This window comes from Heterocephalus glaber, unplaced genomic scaffold (genome assembly GCF_053883595.1).
Source record: "Heterocephalus glaber isolate CG9 unplaced genomic scaffold, H.glaber_assembly_v1.0 deba00001068, whole genome shotgun sequence".
Taxonomy (NCBI): domain Eukaryota; kingdom Metazoa; phylum Chordata; class Mammalia; order Rodentia; family Bathyergidae; genus Heterocephalus; species Heterocephalus glaber.
Genome location: NW_028258188.1, coordinates 55,985 through 73,065, shown reverse-complemented (window position 1 = coordinate 73,065; position 17,081 = coordinate 55,985). Strand labels below are relative to the sequence as shown.

The window sequence follows — 17,081 nt, the reverse complement described above, 5'->3', positions numbered from 1 at the left end:
ACTGTGACAAGGAATTATGTTCAGAAATGTTCACAAGAGTACCACTTGTAGAGCCAGGCATATGCCTGTCATCTCAGCACTCGGGAGGCTGTGAGTTGGAGGCCAGACTGAGTGACATAATGAGTTCAAGGCCAGCATGAACTACACAGTGAGATCCTGTCTCAAAAAAAAACAAAACCAAAAAAGAGTACCACTTGTAAAAGCAAAAAAAACTGAAAGAAATATAGTCTATCAATAAAAAACCATTTTATAGACATACTATGACATATCATTTTTTAAAACTGAAATAAATCTACATGTACTGAAATAAAAATGTTTTCAAAACACTGAATAAAAAAACTTGTCGAGGACCAGGGATTTAGCTCAGTGGTTCTGGCGCCTGCCTTGCAAGCGCAAGGTCCCAAGTTCGATCCCCGGTACCAAAAAAAAAAAAAAAAAACTTGTTGAAGGCCAGGGATTTAGCTCAGTGGTTCCAGCGCCTGCCTCACAAGTGCAAGGTCCCGAGTTCGATCCCCAGTACCAAAAAAAAAAAAAAAAAGAACCCAAAAAATTTGTCGAAAATGTACAGTATAGTAAATAAAAACAAACACGATGGATTTTTTATGACAAATAGAAAAACAAAGTGGGAGGGGCAGGGGAAAGGAAAGAAGGGAAAGGAAAAATTATGAGAAACAGAAAAAATGGAAATAAAGTCTTTGTAAATAGGGAAGGGTGGAGGGGGTGAAGGGAAAGCTAGGAATGGGGAAAAAATAAGAACCGAGATGCATCATGTAAAGTTACAAGTTCCCAATGAGAAATGTAAATGTGTTGTATACCTAAAATGTACCAAAAAAAGAATTTAAGAAAAATAAACAAATAAATAAATATAATTGGACGCTCAAAAAAAGAAAAGCAAAGAGATCCAGACATTACCAGGATACATCCAAACTGTCTATAGCAGTCATTTTTGGAGAAGGAAGATTATGGATAATAGCCAAAGCATGCTTTTAGCTCCATCTTTGTATATTATTATTTTTATATTTTGCAAGAATAATACTGGAATAATTAAAAATGATTAGGACAAAGAAATAAAAGCAATGCAGTCCAGCCTCTCTGAGTCCAGGCTGTGAAGGCAAATGTATTTGGTGCAATGGTTTTAAAGTTGATGATTCTAAGAAGGCACATGGAGTGTAATCAGGCAGAAGAGGCAATGGTTGGCTAAAACAGTCGTGGCCATCTTTCTGGGTCAGACAGCTCCCTTCCCCGGACCCAATATAAAGAAGGTCTTCACAGCCGCAGAGTGCAGCCTCTCCTGCTTCTGTGGCAAATGCCATGGTGGTGCTCCTGTGATGACTTCACCCTAATGGCCACAAACTCTTGTCCCATTCCCTGGTTCTGGATCCCCACTCCCCAAGCCCAGACCCACGACCTCGGCAGTCACATCAAAAGAGCTCTGTGCTGGCACTGGTGGAAAGATCTGCAGCCTGAGACAGAGCCTCCATAGAGGCCAGAGAAGCTGACCGCAGTACAAGATGGTGAGGCACAGAGTTATGCTTAGATGCTGGAAGCATGACCAATAGTAGAGAGTGACTAGGTTGTGAGTGCGTACAGTTCCCAAATCAGCCTTGGGAGCTCTGAGAAAACCCAGCTGCTTCAGGTGCCACTGGACATGCCTAACTTTTGAAAGCAGCATCCCAAAATTCCCATTGGTCTTCCATTCCAGCCAACTAGAAGTCTTCCTAAGGCCCACCCCTTGAGGGCATGTGTTTCCCTCCAGTACTAGGAATTAAATGCTTGCTCATTTCTGACAGATGCATGAACAGTCAACCAGAAGATCTGGGTCATTGTAATTCAACCTCCTATTTTACTTACCAAGTCTAGATCTTGGTTTCCCCACCCCCACCCCTTGTTCCGCCCCTGCCTGGAATTTAAGGTTTGGATCTGGGAGAAATAACAAAAAAAAAAAAAAAAGGAGGACCAAGCTAGAGGGATGGTAGCCAAAGAGGCAAAATTATAATTCCTGGAGGAGGTTGAACTGTCAGTCCTGCTTCTGGCTTGGCCTCAAGCAATACCAATCTGAGAAAAAGCCTGGTCATTAGAGTACCTCAGAAAATACAGCTTTGTCACCAGGCTAATCGCTTTACTTTTCCCCGAAAGTCAGGTGGGAAGAAACCTAGGAATATTCCGGGCCATCAATTAAGAGTGATGGTTTGTACATGGCTAGGAGTAGTAAGGATCCTCAACTAGCAGCAACAGATACTGCTTCTAAAACAACCAAAATTAAAATGTATGGGGAAGGGCTGGGGATTTAGCTCAGTGGTTCTGGCGCCTGCTGTGCAAGCGCAAGGTCCCCAGTTCAATCCCCGGTACCAAAAAAAAAAAAAAAAATGTATGGGGAAACTTTTAAATACCTGACAATTGCTGTCATTATAACAAAATGTACCAGAAAATGCAAATTTGAACTATGAAATACCATTTTTTTTTGGTACCGGGGATTGAACTCGGGTTCTTGTGTTTGCGAGGCAGGTGGCAGAACCACTGAGCTAAATCCCCGGCCCTGAAATACCATTTTCATCAAAGAGTTTGGCTAATTATCAATTACTTTAATTTTTACCATTTTTGGCAAGAAGAATTCTTGTGGGAAAACAGGAATTCCTCCACTTGTACTGGAAAAACAGGAACTCTCATTTGCTGTTAGCAGGAACCAAAACTACAATCTTTAAGAAGGCATTTTAGCTGTATCTATCAAAATACAAACTGCACATACCCTTTGACTCAGCAATATCTTCTCTCAAAATCTATCCTACAGGGGCTGAGGGTGTCTCTCAGTGCTACAGCAATAACTAGCATGTGTTGGCCCCAGGGTTTCATCCCCAGCAGAGCAAAAACAAAACTTAAATACTGGAGCAAGATTATATGTAGCATTATTTATAAAAGCGAGTGATTGAAGGCATGTTTCTGCCCATAGGTAGGTGACTCACTAAATTGTGATACAACCATACTATAAAATGCTATGCAGCGGAGTGTAGTGGTGCACACCTGTAACGCTAGCACTCAGGAAGCTGAGGCAGGAAGATTGCTGCAGAGTTCAAGGCTAGCCTAGGCTATGCAGGGAAATACTATCTCAAAAAATAAAATAAAAAGTAAAATAAAATGTTATGCAGCCATTTTTAAATGAAGTAAATTTCCATATATTAATCCAACAGGAAGTGTAAGTTACACAGTGAAAAAGTTGTAAAATAGTACATGTAAAAACTCATCTTGAGGCCGGGGATTTAGCTCAGCAGTTCTGGCGCCTGCCTCGCAAGTGCAAGGTCCAGAGTTCGATCCCCGGTACCAAAACAAAGAAACAAAAACTCATCTTGTTTTTAAAAACTATATACAAGTGTGTGATTATTCCTACAAATATATGTGAATAATAAATGTATACACACACAGAAAAAGGTCTGAGAAGACATACCAAATTAAAAGCTACTTTTAGAGAATGGGAATAGGGAGAAAGGTTGAGAAATCTTTCACTTTTTACTTTATATATTTGTTGTTTGAATTTTGTCAACTAACATTTTCAAATTTTTATCACAATAAAACACTTTAACAAAATAAGCATCTTTATAATCAGATCAATGAAGTTATAATTTTTTTAATTTTTAATATGAATAACCCTATGTAGGTAAAAGGTGACTATTGAAAAATTTCAGCCAGAAAACCAAAGATAAATTTAGGGCAATTGTAAACCCAATTAACAGTTTCAGTGGGGGTACTCATGACTGGATATAATGGGATGTGAGCAAACAAAATGCAAACAGGGTAAATGAAATCATTCATTTCTGGAAAAGAAAACTAACTACGCTACATAAAACTTCATGATACTCAGAAAAAATTGTTTTCACTTTTTGTATAGTATCACCCCCAAGACTTAATTCATACGCAAGATGAGAAATCATAAAAATCAGAGTTGGGGACCGGGGATTTAGCTCAGTGGTTTCGTCGCCTGCTGCGCAAGCGCAAGGACCCGAGTTCAATCCCCGGTACCAAAAAAAAAAAATCAGAGTTGTGGGGGATGGCAGTTCAGTACTGGGGACTGAACCCAGGATCCTTGCACTGAGCTACCTCCCCAGCCAGTTCTTTTATTTTCAGACAAGGTCTCACCACTAAATCTCTAAATTGCCCAGGTTTGGTTCAAATTTGCAACCCTCCTGCCTCAGCCTCCCAGAGCACTGGGATTACAGGCATGGAGGGCCGAGGGTATAGTTCAATGATAAAGTGTGTGCTTAGCATGCATGAGGCCCTGGATTCAATTCCCAGCACGAAGACAAAATTATCTCAGATCATTTAATCAAATCTCATTTTATATTTGCGCCAACATTCCTGAAGTGGTGAAGCAATTTGCTTGCGAGACAGACGCCGGAACCACTGGGCTAAATTCCTGGCCCATTTTTTCTGTTTTTTAAGGAATGAGTTCTCTGATCTTTAAAAGCACAGATAGACTAGATAGACACAAAGAGACAGAGTAGTAGAAAGACAAAATAAACTTAAAATTAAGCCGGATATGGGACCATACACCTGTAATCCAAGCTACTTGGGAGGCTGAAGTAGAAAGATTGCATGTTTTTTTGTTTTGTTTTGTTTTTTTGGTATGGGGGATCAAACTCAGGACCTTGCAAGGCAAATGTCAGCATCACTGAGCTAAATCCCTGGCCCAGAAGGATTGCAAGTTTGAGGCCAGCCCTAGCAACACAGTGAAACCCTCATCTCAAAATAAAATTGAATTGAAAAACAATTTTTTTCTGCATAAGCAAGGAAAAAAAACAAGAGGAATGAAGGGTGGTGGGTGGTCAGGAAGAAAGTAGCAGAGAACCACAAGTTAAATTAGTCACAGAGTTTTTATATATATATATATATATTTTTTTTTTTTTTTTTTTTGTACCAGGGATCGAACTCAAGATCTTGCGCCTGTGAGGCAGGCACTGGAACCACTGAGCTAAATCCCCAGCCCTATGTAGGCTATAATTAAAGTGACATCCAGTTTTAGACTCTATGACTTGGACACATGTGAGGACCTTGGAGAGATTTCAGAATAAAGATAAAAGGATTAAAATTATGACCCAAATGAAGAAAAACTAGAACTGTTATTGTATATAAGAAGGTATGTTCTCAAGGCTATGAAGAAAAATTCAATTCAGTGACCAGCTAGTCTGCATTTCCACACCAGAAAGTAATTTTACTTGTCATTACAGCATGTATTTCAACATAGAAGTGTCTTACCTAGGATACCTATCAAACAAAAACTCCAGAGAATCCTGAATGTTGTTCACCTCTCTGAACTTTACTAGCTTAACTCCATCTCAAAGAATGGGTCAAAAGGTAGATAAGACATCTTTGGAATGTGAAAATTTAGACTCCTTTTAGGTCTAGCTATGTTGAAAATCTGTCATTGGCCTCTGTCTCCCAGATCCCAGTATAAGGTTGAGGCCTTTCTGTGCTATGGAGAAAGTTGGATTCAAAAGTAGTAAACACCCCGATACACAGGTAAACTTAAATTTCTTAGAAAACTATACTTCGCTTCAGTGTGGATGGTAAGAGGGCTTGGATTTAGGGTTATTGCAGGACCTGGTTATTATGCTAAAATCACCAATTTGACTCCAAAGAGAGATAATTTACCTGATTTGATATTTAAAACAGAAAAAAGAAAAAGAAAAAAAATACTGGACAGTTAAGCAGATGCACCTGAACCTGTCATCTTACTTTGTCTTCAGCATTTTGTTGTCTTATATAGAAATCTCTTGAACTAAAGTCTAAGACCTATGAAGAAATAAACCTAACCATATTTTACTTGTACCACAACCACCACCACATTTCACTCCCAACCCAGCTTTCAGCAGAGAGCTAGGCACACAAAAGACTATTAACACTTGTTAAATTAATGTCATATGTCCAAGATTCTGTTAATACTTTTGCAGCTGCTTTTTCTAGTTACTCACCAGTTCATTCTCTAATACTGCTGCCTATGAAGGTTACATCTCTTTATTTTTCCTTTATCAGACACAAATGCCTATTCTTTCCCATCCCCTGAGATATCTTCAGTCATTTCATTCTTCAATCACCAAAAATCTCTTAACTTTAACTCAGCTCCCACTCTTCTATTTAGAATCAAACTGTTAAGTTACCTTAATTTCATGTTTTGAACACATCATTTTCTGTATCTTCTTTCCATGCTGAACTACATTAAAACTAGCTCAACTTTCCAAATTACAAGACTACTACCTCCCCTCATTCCAACCCTTCCCAGACCCCACTCCGAATAGGAAACTATTTGAGAATGCATTTGTCAGATGAAAATATCCACCCACCAAAAGTGCTCACAGTTCACTCATCTTTATCCCTAAATCTACAGTATTTGAAAGATAATACCAAAGTGTCAATTGAAGTGAAAAGACTATGAAAGAAATAGTGTTTGTGGCCAGGGATTTAGCTCAGTGGTTCCGACACCTGCCTTGCAGGCGCAAGGACCCGAGATCGATCCCCAGTACCAAAAAAAGAAGTGTTTGTTAGTAGTATGTGGGTGTGCCAAGGATGAGTAAATACTTATATGTGCTTATGTACATATATTACATATACATACACACACATATATAGACAAACATATTCTATCCCACAAACCTACAAGCTTAAAAACCAAATCTGCTAAATCTGACCCAAACCACAGATATTGTATTTATGGCTACTTCCTGCAAACAGATAACATTATCTCTGTGACAAAGTCAGCTGCAAGTTGCAAAGAAGGATACGTAAATATTGCTACGAGCAGTTAAGATTCTTTTTTTTTAAATTTATATGCAAAACTTATCACCTCAAGACACTGACCACGTTGTATGACTTCAGCACAACACCCAGCATATTCTAGACACAAGAAATACAAAATTTACAATTTAAGGAAGAAAACAAAGGCTTGCTTCACAGTGGTTTAATATGAACAGATTTGAATATGACATTTCCTGACAGAAGAATGAACAGTTTGTTGAATAAAAGCCCCAAATCAGGATATATACACAGCAGAAATGGGGCCTCAGACTCTCAGCACTTGTGCACAATGAAAGAAGAAATTTTTTTTAAAAAAGGCTATAACAGAGGATACAAATCAAAAAGGCAGCAACAATACCAACACTGGCGAGGTGGGAAAGGGAGCTCAGCAGCTGCGGAGTTCATCTGTCTCAAGGAATGTCAAGATTTAGATGGACTTCACTCATGTCAAAATCTAATCCTAACCCCTCCAACCAGGGTCATGTCAGAATCAGCAATCCTTTCCCCAAGGCCCTGTATAGAAAATTCTAATCCTCTCATGATAGGGAGTCTAAGCAAAGGGCCCCAACTTTCACAGAGCACCAGAGTTATCTTGTTCTCATCCCACCACTTGGGAGAGACAGTGGACCCCAGCAAAAAAAAAAAAACCCACTCCCTTCTAGACAAAAGCTCAGGACAGTTGTCAACCATAAGAAGCTACTTTAGACTAAAATCTAGGAAATCCATACCCAGCTACTAGCCCTAGGGAGAATGCTGGCATTCCATGAGAAACAATGCAGGCAGTTCAATAACCCTGTGACCAAGCTAGGGAGGGCAGTGACAGCCCTAACCCCTGAGCCCTATTCAACAGCTCAACGTGCTTAGGAGAAATCAGAGACTATGGTTGGTTTGTGTGTTCCTGCCCTTGGGGCAGCACTAAATGGGATGGGGAAGGAAGAATGAAAGGAAGAAAGTGGTAATGTTCTTCCCTACAACCTGGAGAAACCTAGAATATGACCAACTGCCACCATTCAGGAGTCACTTGGCAGTGGTGAGTTATCCCCACCCCTTAAGCCAGCAAACCTGCAGAGCTAACTCATAAAGTAGCAAGGGCTTGAGGAAGGAGAACTGCCAGCCCATACTGACCCACCTGCTAGTAAGCAAAAATAGGCAGCCAGAGTAGGGAGCCACAGAGAAAGGGGGGCTCCCCTACTTCCCATGGCTTTCTTCTGACTCTGTAGCAACCATGAAGATGGGCCCAGAAAACTCACACTTTGCTATACCCAACAGACTGCTTAGACTCTAGGATTACTGCCACAGAAAGCAACAAGGGAGAGAGAAAACAATAAAAGAAACTGCTGAGAAAACTGGGAACAGGCCTAGAGAAAAGATGGAGCACTTTTGATCGCTACCACTTTCCCCAACAAGAAAAAGTTCATGCAGGTAGGAAGGGCAGGGCCTTTCCCTGCTCGGTGTTCCCAGTTAAACCTAAGAAAAAGGAAAATCCCCTGGACTTGCAGCATTGGTATGTATCCAAGTATCACCAGAATGAGCCCCGCCCCCCAGTTTGCCTTAGCATGGATAAATGCCCAAGAAATTGCCTTCCAGTCTAACCTCCACCCACCCACCCACCCCCAAGCAAAGGGCATTTGCCTGTGATTTCCCACTTCTCTTCAGAGAAGATCCTTGCAGAATGCCCACAAAGTGTAGTCAGGAGGTACCAAGGGGTACAGTGCCAGACAGTCTAACAGGCCAGACAATGGGCAGCCAACTTCAGATCAAAGAGAGAGAGAGAGGCTTAGTGTAAAAACCAATGTCATCTCAGCAGGAAAGTAGAGGGGCAGGTGGTGAGAGGGGCTCCTATTGGCGCACCTTCCCAGGGACGTAGTTCCTGTCAATTGCCTCCTCCTGCAGGAACATGTGTAGGCAGCGTTCATTCTGAGCCAGTGGGTGCCCAGCAATTCTACAAAGAGACCAAAATGGTTATCAGTAGTATTGGGGATCACAGAGAATTAGCAGAGGGAGGAGAGTGTACACTGGGGAGGAAGGACAAGGTCAGCCCCTTGGAGAACAGTAGTAGGGTATCACCTCGACCTAATGTTGTAGAAGGAAAGGGGACAGAAGGCAAGGCAGGTAAATCTCAAGATGCAACCATTAATATACAATGTTCTTTCAGGCCCTGATACACAGGGTCAGAATTCTGCTCAAAGAAATGGAGTTTTCCTGTGTAGTCAGCCTACTACACAATCAGCACCACATCACAGTACCCTTTTTTTTTTTTTTTTTTTTTTTTTTGGTACCGGGGATCGAACTCGGATCCTTGCCCTTGTGAGGCAGGCGCTGGAACCACTGAGCTAAATCCCCGGCCCATCACAGTACCCCTTACAAAGAGACAAGGTTGGACAAAACATACAGAAAAGCCATACTGGCAAAAGCAGCAAGCAGAGCTCCTAGGAACTTGGCTTGGCTTACTTGTTAATAAACTGTTCGAGGCCCTGCCTCCTTTCTTCAATGAAAGATTCTTCAAAGATCCCTTCATCTCCTCGAAAAGGGAGCTGCCGCTTCAAGGCTTTTCCAGGCAGTGGTGGTACTACAATCTGCAAGAAGATGCAATATATCAGCCCCTTGGGAGAAGGAAAGAGAGGAAGTAAAATGGTAAAGTACCATATACCTCATTTCTTACTAAGCATAGGATCCATCCTATCTCAAGGCCAGTAATCTGCAAAAACTAAAACCAAGTGGCATGATGGCACAGTCTATAATCCCAGCACTGGAGGAGGGATTAAGGTAGGAGGATCAAAGAGAGTTCAAGGCCAGCCTGGGCTACATATTGAGTTCAAAGCCAGCCTGTACTACATAGCCAGACCCTGTCTCAAACATAACAAAAAAGCTAAGACCATAAGAACAGTCAGAATGACTCAGATCGATTCACCTCTGTTTTTATAGGTGGGCAGGTTTACTATCTCAAAAGAAAGGAAATAAATTCCAAGTAATTCTCATTTTCATTAATAATCCACCACCCAAGAACTTAGCTAGGCCTTTCTTAGGATTATAGTTTTCATTTCTAGCACCTGTAAGAGTTAAGACATATGACTTTGCTAGCCACTAGGTGAAGTAATACTTTTTTTAAAATTGCCCTACAACCATGCATTTGTTGTTTATGCTAATGAGGTAGTGGTGGAAAACAAACCTTTCTACATTGTTAGTGTGAATATAAACTAGTACAACCACTATGGAAATCAGTATGGAGATTCCTAAAAAAAAAACTAAAAATAAAAATTCCATTCAAACCAGCTACACCTCTCTAGGTATCTTCCCAAAAGTTAAAATCACCATATTAGAGTGATACATTCATACCCATGTTTACAGCAGCACAATTCACAGTAGCTAAATCATAGAAGTGGACCATATGTCCATCAACAGATATATATATGTACTATTCACCTATAAAGAAGGATACATTTCACTTATTTGTAGGAAAATGGATGAATCTTGAGACCAGAATGCTGTTAAATAAATCAAACACAAAATGTTAAACATCATATAATTTCTCTAATATGACAAACCCAAAATATAAATAATTTAAAGAGCAAAATAAAAGAGAAACTGAGCTGGGCATGGTGGCGCACACCTGAAATCCCAGCACTCGGGAGGCTGAGGTAGGAGGATTGCTGCAAGTTAAGAGGCCAGCCTGAACTACATAATAAGACTCTGTCTCAAAAAAAAATTTTTTTCAATTTAAAAAAACAGAGAGATTGTGGGAAACAGGAAAGTAGATTCTGTGAAAACGGGAAGGGGACCTAGAGAAGGGGTCAGAGGGGGAAAAGGGGAATAAAAATGATCAAGATAGGTTATATATGTGTACCAATTCCCCAAGATGAATGTAATTATGCAGCACAAACACAGACTAATAAAAACATTGCCCTAAACTTAACCTCTTTCAAGTTTCAAATTATATTCGCAGATCCAAAATATTGGTATTTGGCAGATAAGAGTGTGTTCACTCTTTCAAGATTTTATAGAACATGATCTTATACCCTCTCATCCTATGTAGATCTCTTCCTCCAAAGGTACCACATAGAGCATGGGACATACCTTACTATCTCGCTCCAGCTCATTTTTCAGCCATTCAAAGTCACTGTAGCGCCTCCGTACACAGGACTCTTTCAGCTTGAAGATAGGTAGGTTTGTCTACATGGAAGGAAGAATGAAAGATGGTACAATGTCTACCTGTCACAACCACTGGGCAGATCCAATAGCTCTTATGAACTGTGTACCTATAACCCCTTCAAACCACCATCAGGTGACTACTAACCATTACTAAATCCAACCATGTCACAGTTGGGGCTGGGGGTGTAGCTCAGTGGTACAGTACTTGCCTAGAATGCACAAGGCTCTGGGTTCCATTCCTAACAATGCAAAAATAAAAAGTCCCTCGTTGCTTAGAATTTAACCTACAAATAGACTTGCAACTGTATGTAAATACACAGACAAAAATACACGAGTTTTCACTGCATTTTATTATTTGTAATAATAATGTCCATCAACAAACAACTGGTTAAATAAATTATGGTATACCTCTATAGTGGAATACTATACAACTAAGAAAAAATGTGAAAGATCTATATGTGCCAGGATGGAAAGATATTAGCTGGTAAAAGCAAGGTACAGAAGGGGAGGCTTTCCTCTTTTTGCATTTAAAAAGGGATATATAATATACATATATTAATTAATTAAAAGATGCTGGTCACAGAAATTACCCCTGGAGAGTAAGACCAGACAACTAGAAAGGGTAGAAATAATACTGTTTATTGAACAATTTATCATATGCACATATTACATTTTCCATTAAAAAGTGAACTGAAGTTCCCTGTAAAGAAGGAGGTAGGTCAGATGCAGTGGTGCACGCCTATTATCCCAGCACTCTGAGAGGCTGAGGCAGGAGGACTACAAATTCAAACCCAGCCTGGGCAACTTAATAACTTAGTGAGACCCTGACGCAAAGTAAAAAATAAAAAAGGTCTGGGGATACAGCTCAGTACACAAGCCCTGGGTTCAATCCCTATTACTGCAAAAAATAAAAATAAAGAGAAGTTAGTATTGCCAAAGTATGCTTCCCTCTGCTTTTCTATTCAAATCGTTTCCATTCTATAAGCCCTAGCTCAATCTCACTTCATTCAGGAATTTTCTTTTTTTTTTTTCTTTTTGGTACCAGGGATTGAACTCAGGACCTTGGGCTTTCGAGGCAGACATAACAATGAGCTAAATCCCCAGCCCAGGAAATCTCTGACAATACCAGCTAGATATATTGGTATCCTTCCCCTCTGAACTTCCCTGACATTTACACTTTCCTATCCCTTAACACACTGTTATTTTATATATGAGGTTTGTCTTTTCTACCTAACTCAATTATGATCTCATAAACATCAGGAATCATGCCAGGCACAGTGGTGCAAGCCTATAATCCCAGCACTCTGGGAGGCTGAGACAGGATAGTCACAAGCTCAAGGCCAGCCTGGGCAACTGCAGTGAGACTGCCTCAAAATAAAAAACAAAAAGGGTTGGGGATATAGCTCAGTGGTAGAGTGCCCCTGAGTGCTATCCCCAGTACCTCAAAAAAAAAAAAAAAATCAAGGAACCATGACTACTTCATCTCCCAAAATACAAGTTACTTGACAAATATTCAATTGATTAAGAGAAAGCCTATGTATATATCTGTTTACCCTTCCCTTACTTAGAAAGTGGAGAATAGCCATTACATAAATTGGCTTACCACACCTTGCTCCTTGATATAAATTGGCTCATTCTCACATCTTAACCACTGGAAAGATTCCCCAGGCTCTAGTGGCAACAGAAACCCCTAACAAACAAAAAGTCTTAATCTTACTCCTATGGACGAGTTCTAAATAAAAATGGCCAACCACATGCATTAATCATGACCATATTTACTTCTCACCAAATCATACCAGTGGGTGGGTAATAAAAGGAACTTTTCCTTTCTCCACAACTGCCTCTTGGCAAGAAAAGAGCATCTTGGAGCTAGACTTTCATAATGTGAGGTCACCAAGACACCTCTCCAGATCCCCATGAGGACTGGATCCCTTATTGGACAAAATGAAACAGAAGAGCTTCACCAATAATTATTATATGGGGCTGAGGGGATAGGTCCATGATAAAGCATGTGCTTAGCACATTCCAATCACTTCTCGGCCTTTTGGCTAAGATCAAGGGCTTAGAACATTCGAGCCCTGGGGTTCAATCTTCAGCACCAGAAAAAAACATTTTTTTTAATAAACACAAATGTTTATTAAAGACAGGTGTTGTGGCACACCCTTGTAATCCCAGCACTCAGGAGGCTGAGGCAGGAGAATTGCTGTGAGTTTGAGGCCAGCCTAAGCTACACAGTGAGATCAAGACAAGCCTGAACTATATAGTGAGACCCTGTCTCAAAAAATAATAATAACATGGGCCGAGGATTTAGCTCAGTGGTGCTGTGCCTGCCTCACAAGAGCAAGGTCCTGAGTTCAATCCCCGGTACCGGAAAAAAATAATAATAGTAACAGCCAGGCGTGGTGGTGCACGACTGTAATCCCAGCCATTGGGAGGCTGAGGCAAGAAGATTGCTCCAAGTTTGAGGCCAGCCTGGGCAACATAGTGACTTCAAGACTGGCCTGAACTACATAGCAAGACCCTGTCTCAAAAAACAAAATAATAAATAAACGAATAAAAACACTTTTACCAATTTTTCCCAAAACTGGAGTTCAATAAAAATATTAAAAGCTTACCCAGGCATGGCACTGCATGCCTTATAGTCCCACTACTTGAAAGAGGGGCAGAAGGGAGGCTGAGCAGGAGTGAGACCAGTCAGGATAACTTAGCAAGACCCTGTCTCAAAATACAAAAAAAAGGGCCAGAGATTTAGCTCAGTGGTTTAGCCGCCTCCTGCGCAAGTGCAAGGCCCCAAGTTCGATCCCCAGTACCAAAAAAAACAAAAAAAAAAGGGTTGGGGATACAGCTTCATTGTGAGGCCCTGGGTTCAATCTCTACTACTGAAAAAAAAAAAAAGCCTACACAGCCATACTAATTAAATATAAACAATACAAATTAACTCAAACCCACTGAACAAGGAACCATCATCAACTCTATCATTATTATACATCTGTGGAAGGGACTGATGAAAAACTTGGTAGGAAAATGTTAAGCCTTGCCAGAGATTACAGTGAAAAGAGCATGGGCTTTGAGGTCAGGCAGACTTTGGTTCAAATCCCAGCCCTATCAGTTACAGTTAGATATACTTGAACAAGTTACTTAAACTGCATTTTTCCTCAGTTTACCATTTGTAAAATGGGTTTTTTGTAAGAATAAAGATAGGCACTAAAATCTAGTTCAATGCCTGGAACATAAAAGGCATAAGATTAACAATCCCTGTTATCAGCATACCTAAAGTAGGGAGCTATTACATTCATAATTCCTAAGACTCTTAGGTAATGCATCAGGACAATGTCTCCAAACACCCACAGCAGAGCCTTTATACTGAACAAGTTATGCCTAGGCTCCCTCAGATCATTAAATTCTCCAGCAATAACAATTCTTTTTTATATTTTGTTTTTTACTTGTTTTTGTGGTGCTAAAGATCAAACCCAAGGCCTTAGGCATGCTATGCACTGCACCACTGAGCTGCACCCCTAGCTCCTTTTATATTTTGAAATACATAAATTCCATTCTTCCCCAAAGAAATGACTTCAAATAGTTCTTATCTACACAAGACAAGTATTGCCAGATATAGTGACACATGCCTGTAGTCTTGGCACTCTAGGAGGCTAAGGCTGGAGGACTAGCCTGGGCAACTTAGCAAAGACCCTGTCTCAAAACAAAAATAAGAAAAGGAGCTAGGGATGTGACAAAATAGCTCAGTGCAAAGGTCCTAGGTTCAATCCCAGTACCACGAAAAAAAAAGAGAGAGAGAGAAACATACACACACACACACACACAAATGTTGGGCTGGGGGTGTAGCTCAGTGGTAAAGTGCATGCATAACTGTGAGGCCCTGGGTTCAATCCCTAGTACTGCCAAAAAAGACAAGTGCTTCTCATGCTTTTCTACTCATTTTTCTTTCTTTTGGAGATAATCTGTCAATGAGATTTCAAAGTCCACGCAGGAGACCACACTTTCTCATTCAATTCATACACTCTTTTAGGTCTTCAACGCTGTTTGAGCAGGATGCTATCCATAAGGAATATTCTGGCTCTCTAGTCTGAGAAGAAAACTAGGAAATAGTTCTTAAAAGTTTTTTATCTATAACCACTTTGGATAAAAGAATCTGCAAACCATGTACTCTATCTGCACATTCCATTCTTGCACTCTGGACTAAGCACTACAGAATAAAGTCCTCTGTGGTGAACACTGGAAGAAGCCACTCCTGGGGCAGTCCTTTCTGAAATGTCATGCATTAAGGTAACTACAGACCAGGGTAGGAATCCAAAAGGTTAATGTAGGACAGAAAGGACAAATAGCCACTCATATACACAGAACCCAATAAATATTGAAGTAAATACACTGGGTATTTCAAATCTAAAAGACCTGCACGGGATGAGAGCAACTGACAATCCACCAATCCCAGTGCAGAGCCAGGTTTCAAGGGGAGACACAGTATGTGGTACCTGAGAAAAGTTAACCATAAAACATTTCTCTCCTTCAGGTGTTAACCCTAGCCAAGTTAGGGAAGCATTCAGTCTCCAGGAGACTCCCTTTCCATTTCTGCTACCACAAGCCCACTCACTGTCTCTCCTGAAGTCTATTTTGCCTTTAATCCAAGGCTTTGCTTGACTCTATTATCCCAGGGAGGCCTGATTAAGAAGCCCCACCTTCCTGTCCTCCCTTTTCAGACTGACTTCCCACAACCTAGCTTAGTTATGGGACCCAGTGATATACGCCTTGGCTTTCCATCCCCCAGCCGTCTTCCAACCTCCCTTTTCTTCTTTCGTCACTCAGTCATGTTTCCTATCTACTTGAATTCCTCACTCTAATCTTTTTCCATCTTCCCCACTCTATCCAGCCGTGCTTCACTCTTCCTCGTGGGTACTTGTTCGCCCTCACCCTCATCCGATGTCCCCCTCAGGAGTTTTCTGTATCCTGGGGCGACAACCGTATCTGCAGACCTCTCTGTAAACCTATTAAGCTCCTAACTCCTAAAAGACCCCTTCAAGCGTCTTCGCCTTAGTCGTCCTCATAGCAGCCTCCACCCCACCCCCGTCCCGTCCTCCTTCAGCTGTTTCTCTCACCCCGTGACTCACCCGCATGCGAACCTCATAGGTGGTGAAGCGCGCGCGGCCCACGCCCACTGTTTGTGGATTAAAGATGTCGATCTCCAGGAAGTTACTTGGCGGCCCGTATGCGTCGGTCAGGTCCTGCGGCTTCGAGTTAAGGCGCCGAGTGTCGGCTACAGCCGTGTCCGACATCTTTACGAAGAAGAGACTGGGACCGGGGAAGGGGGGTAGGGGACAGAGGCCGAGGCAGGAACGCGCACAGCCCCTCCCGCTTGCAAAATAACCAGACACCCCACAGACAGCGGCGCCGCGTACGCGCGCCCACGCATGCACGCACGCGCACGCCACCCGGCCGGGGACCCTGCGCCCTGAATAGCAGCCTTACTGATAGCAGCGCTTACTGTACGGAGAAGGCCTCATTCAGGCTTCCGGGTGGTGTTAGTTAGTTGCCCCGGAACCTGAATCTCCAATTGTACCTTCCAATGCCCTGCGAAGCACCACAGGCAGGCTCGGCCAATGAACGATCCTCAACCCAAGAAATTGTCTCATACTGTGCGTCAATCAGCAGTGGGCACTGCCCCACAACCTAGGATTCTACAATGATAGGCCAAAGCCCCGTGACCTGAATAAATCCGAGTTTTCCGCGAAAATAGAAGAGTGATCCCTAGAGGGTGGGGTTCCAACAATAGTACCCAAGAACCTAGAATGCAACCCCGCCACTTGTGCCACTGATAGTTTCATTTCATGTCACACAATTGAGCACTCCTTGAGGAGGTGCCAAGAAGCAGCAACTAGAATGGGGCAAGCAAAGATGTTTTCTCATTCTCACTTTTCTGGAAAACTGGACTTATCTTCATCTTCCACATGTTGCCATGTAAAAGCTAACTCCAGGTGTACTAAGTGTTAATTTCTCAGCAAATTTGACAGTATTTACTTAATACATTTCTATTTCTCTTTCTATCCTGCAAAACTCCATACTTGGTAGTGTTCTAAGGTTGCATGCCATAATGGAGATATAAAATACACGTCTACATTGAATCATCTATAGAAATATTA

General features: G+C 41.4%; 1 protein-coding gene across 5 annotated transcripts in view; it reads right to left on the bottom strand.

Annotated features, from left to right (window-relative positions):
* Snx12 (sorting nexin 12) overlaps positions 1-16,465 on the bottom strand; it is a 104,856-nt gene extending 88,391 nt beyond the window's left edge. For 2 of the 5 annotated variants that reach the window (XR_015450768.1, XM_087209874.1), the window contains exons 1-4: positions 16,053-16,465; positions 10,855-10,950; positions 9,232-9,356; positions 8,632-8,722 (exon numbers count right to left, since the gene is read on the bottom strand). Coding sequence is in view for 3 of the 5 variants with exons in the window: in XM_087209874.1 (XP_087066000.1) it covers positions 8,632-8,722; positions 9,232-9,356; positions 10,855-10,950; positions 16,053-16,217 (477 nt within the window). In the remaining 2 variants the exon portion in view is untranslated. Of the gene's footprint in view, positions 1-6,928; positions 8,723-9,231; positions 9,357-10,854; positions 10,951-16,052 lie in introns of those variants that run through there. The other 3 variants (XR_015450769.1, XM_087209875.1, XM_004872625.3) reach the window with 2 other exon arrangements.
* Positions 16,466-17,081: the final 616 nt, after the last annotated feature.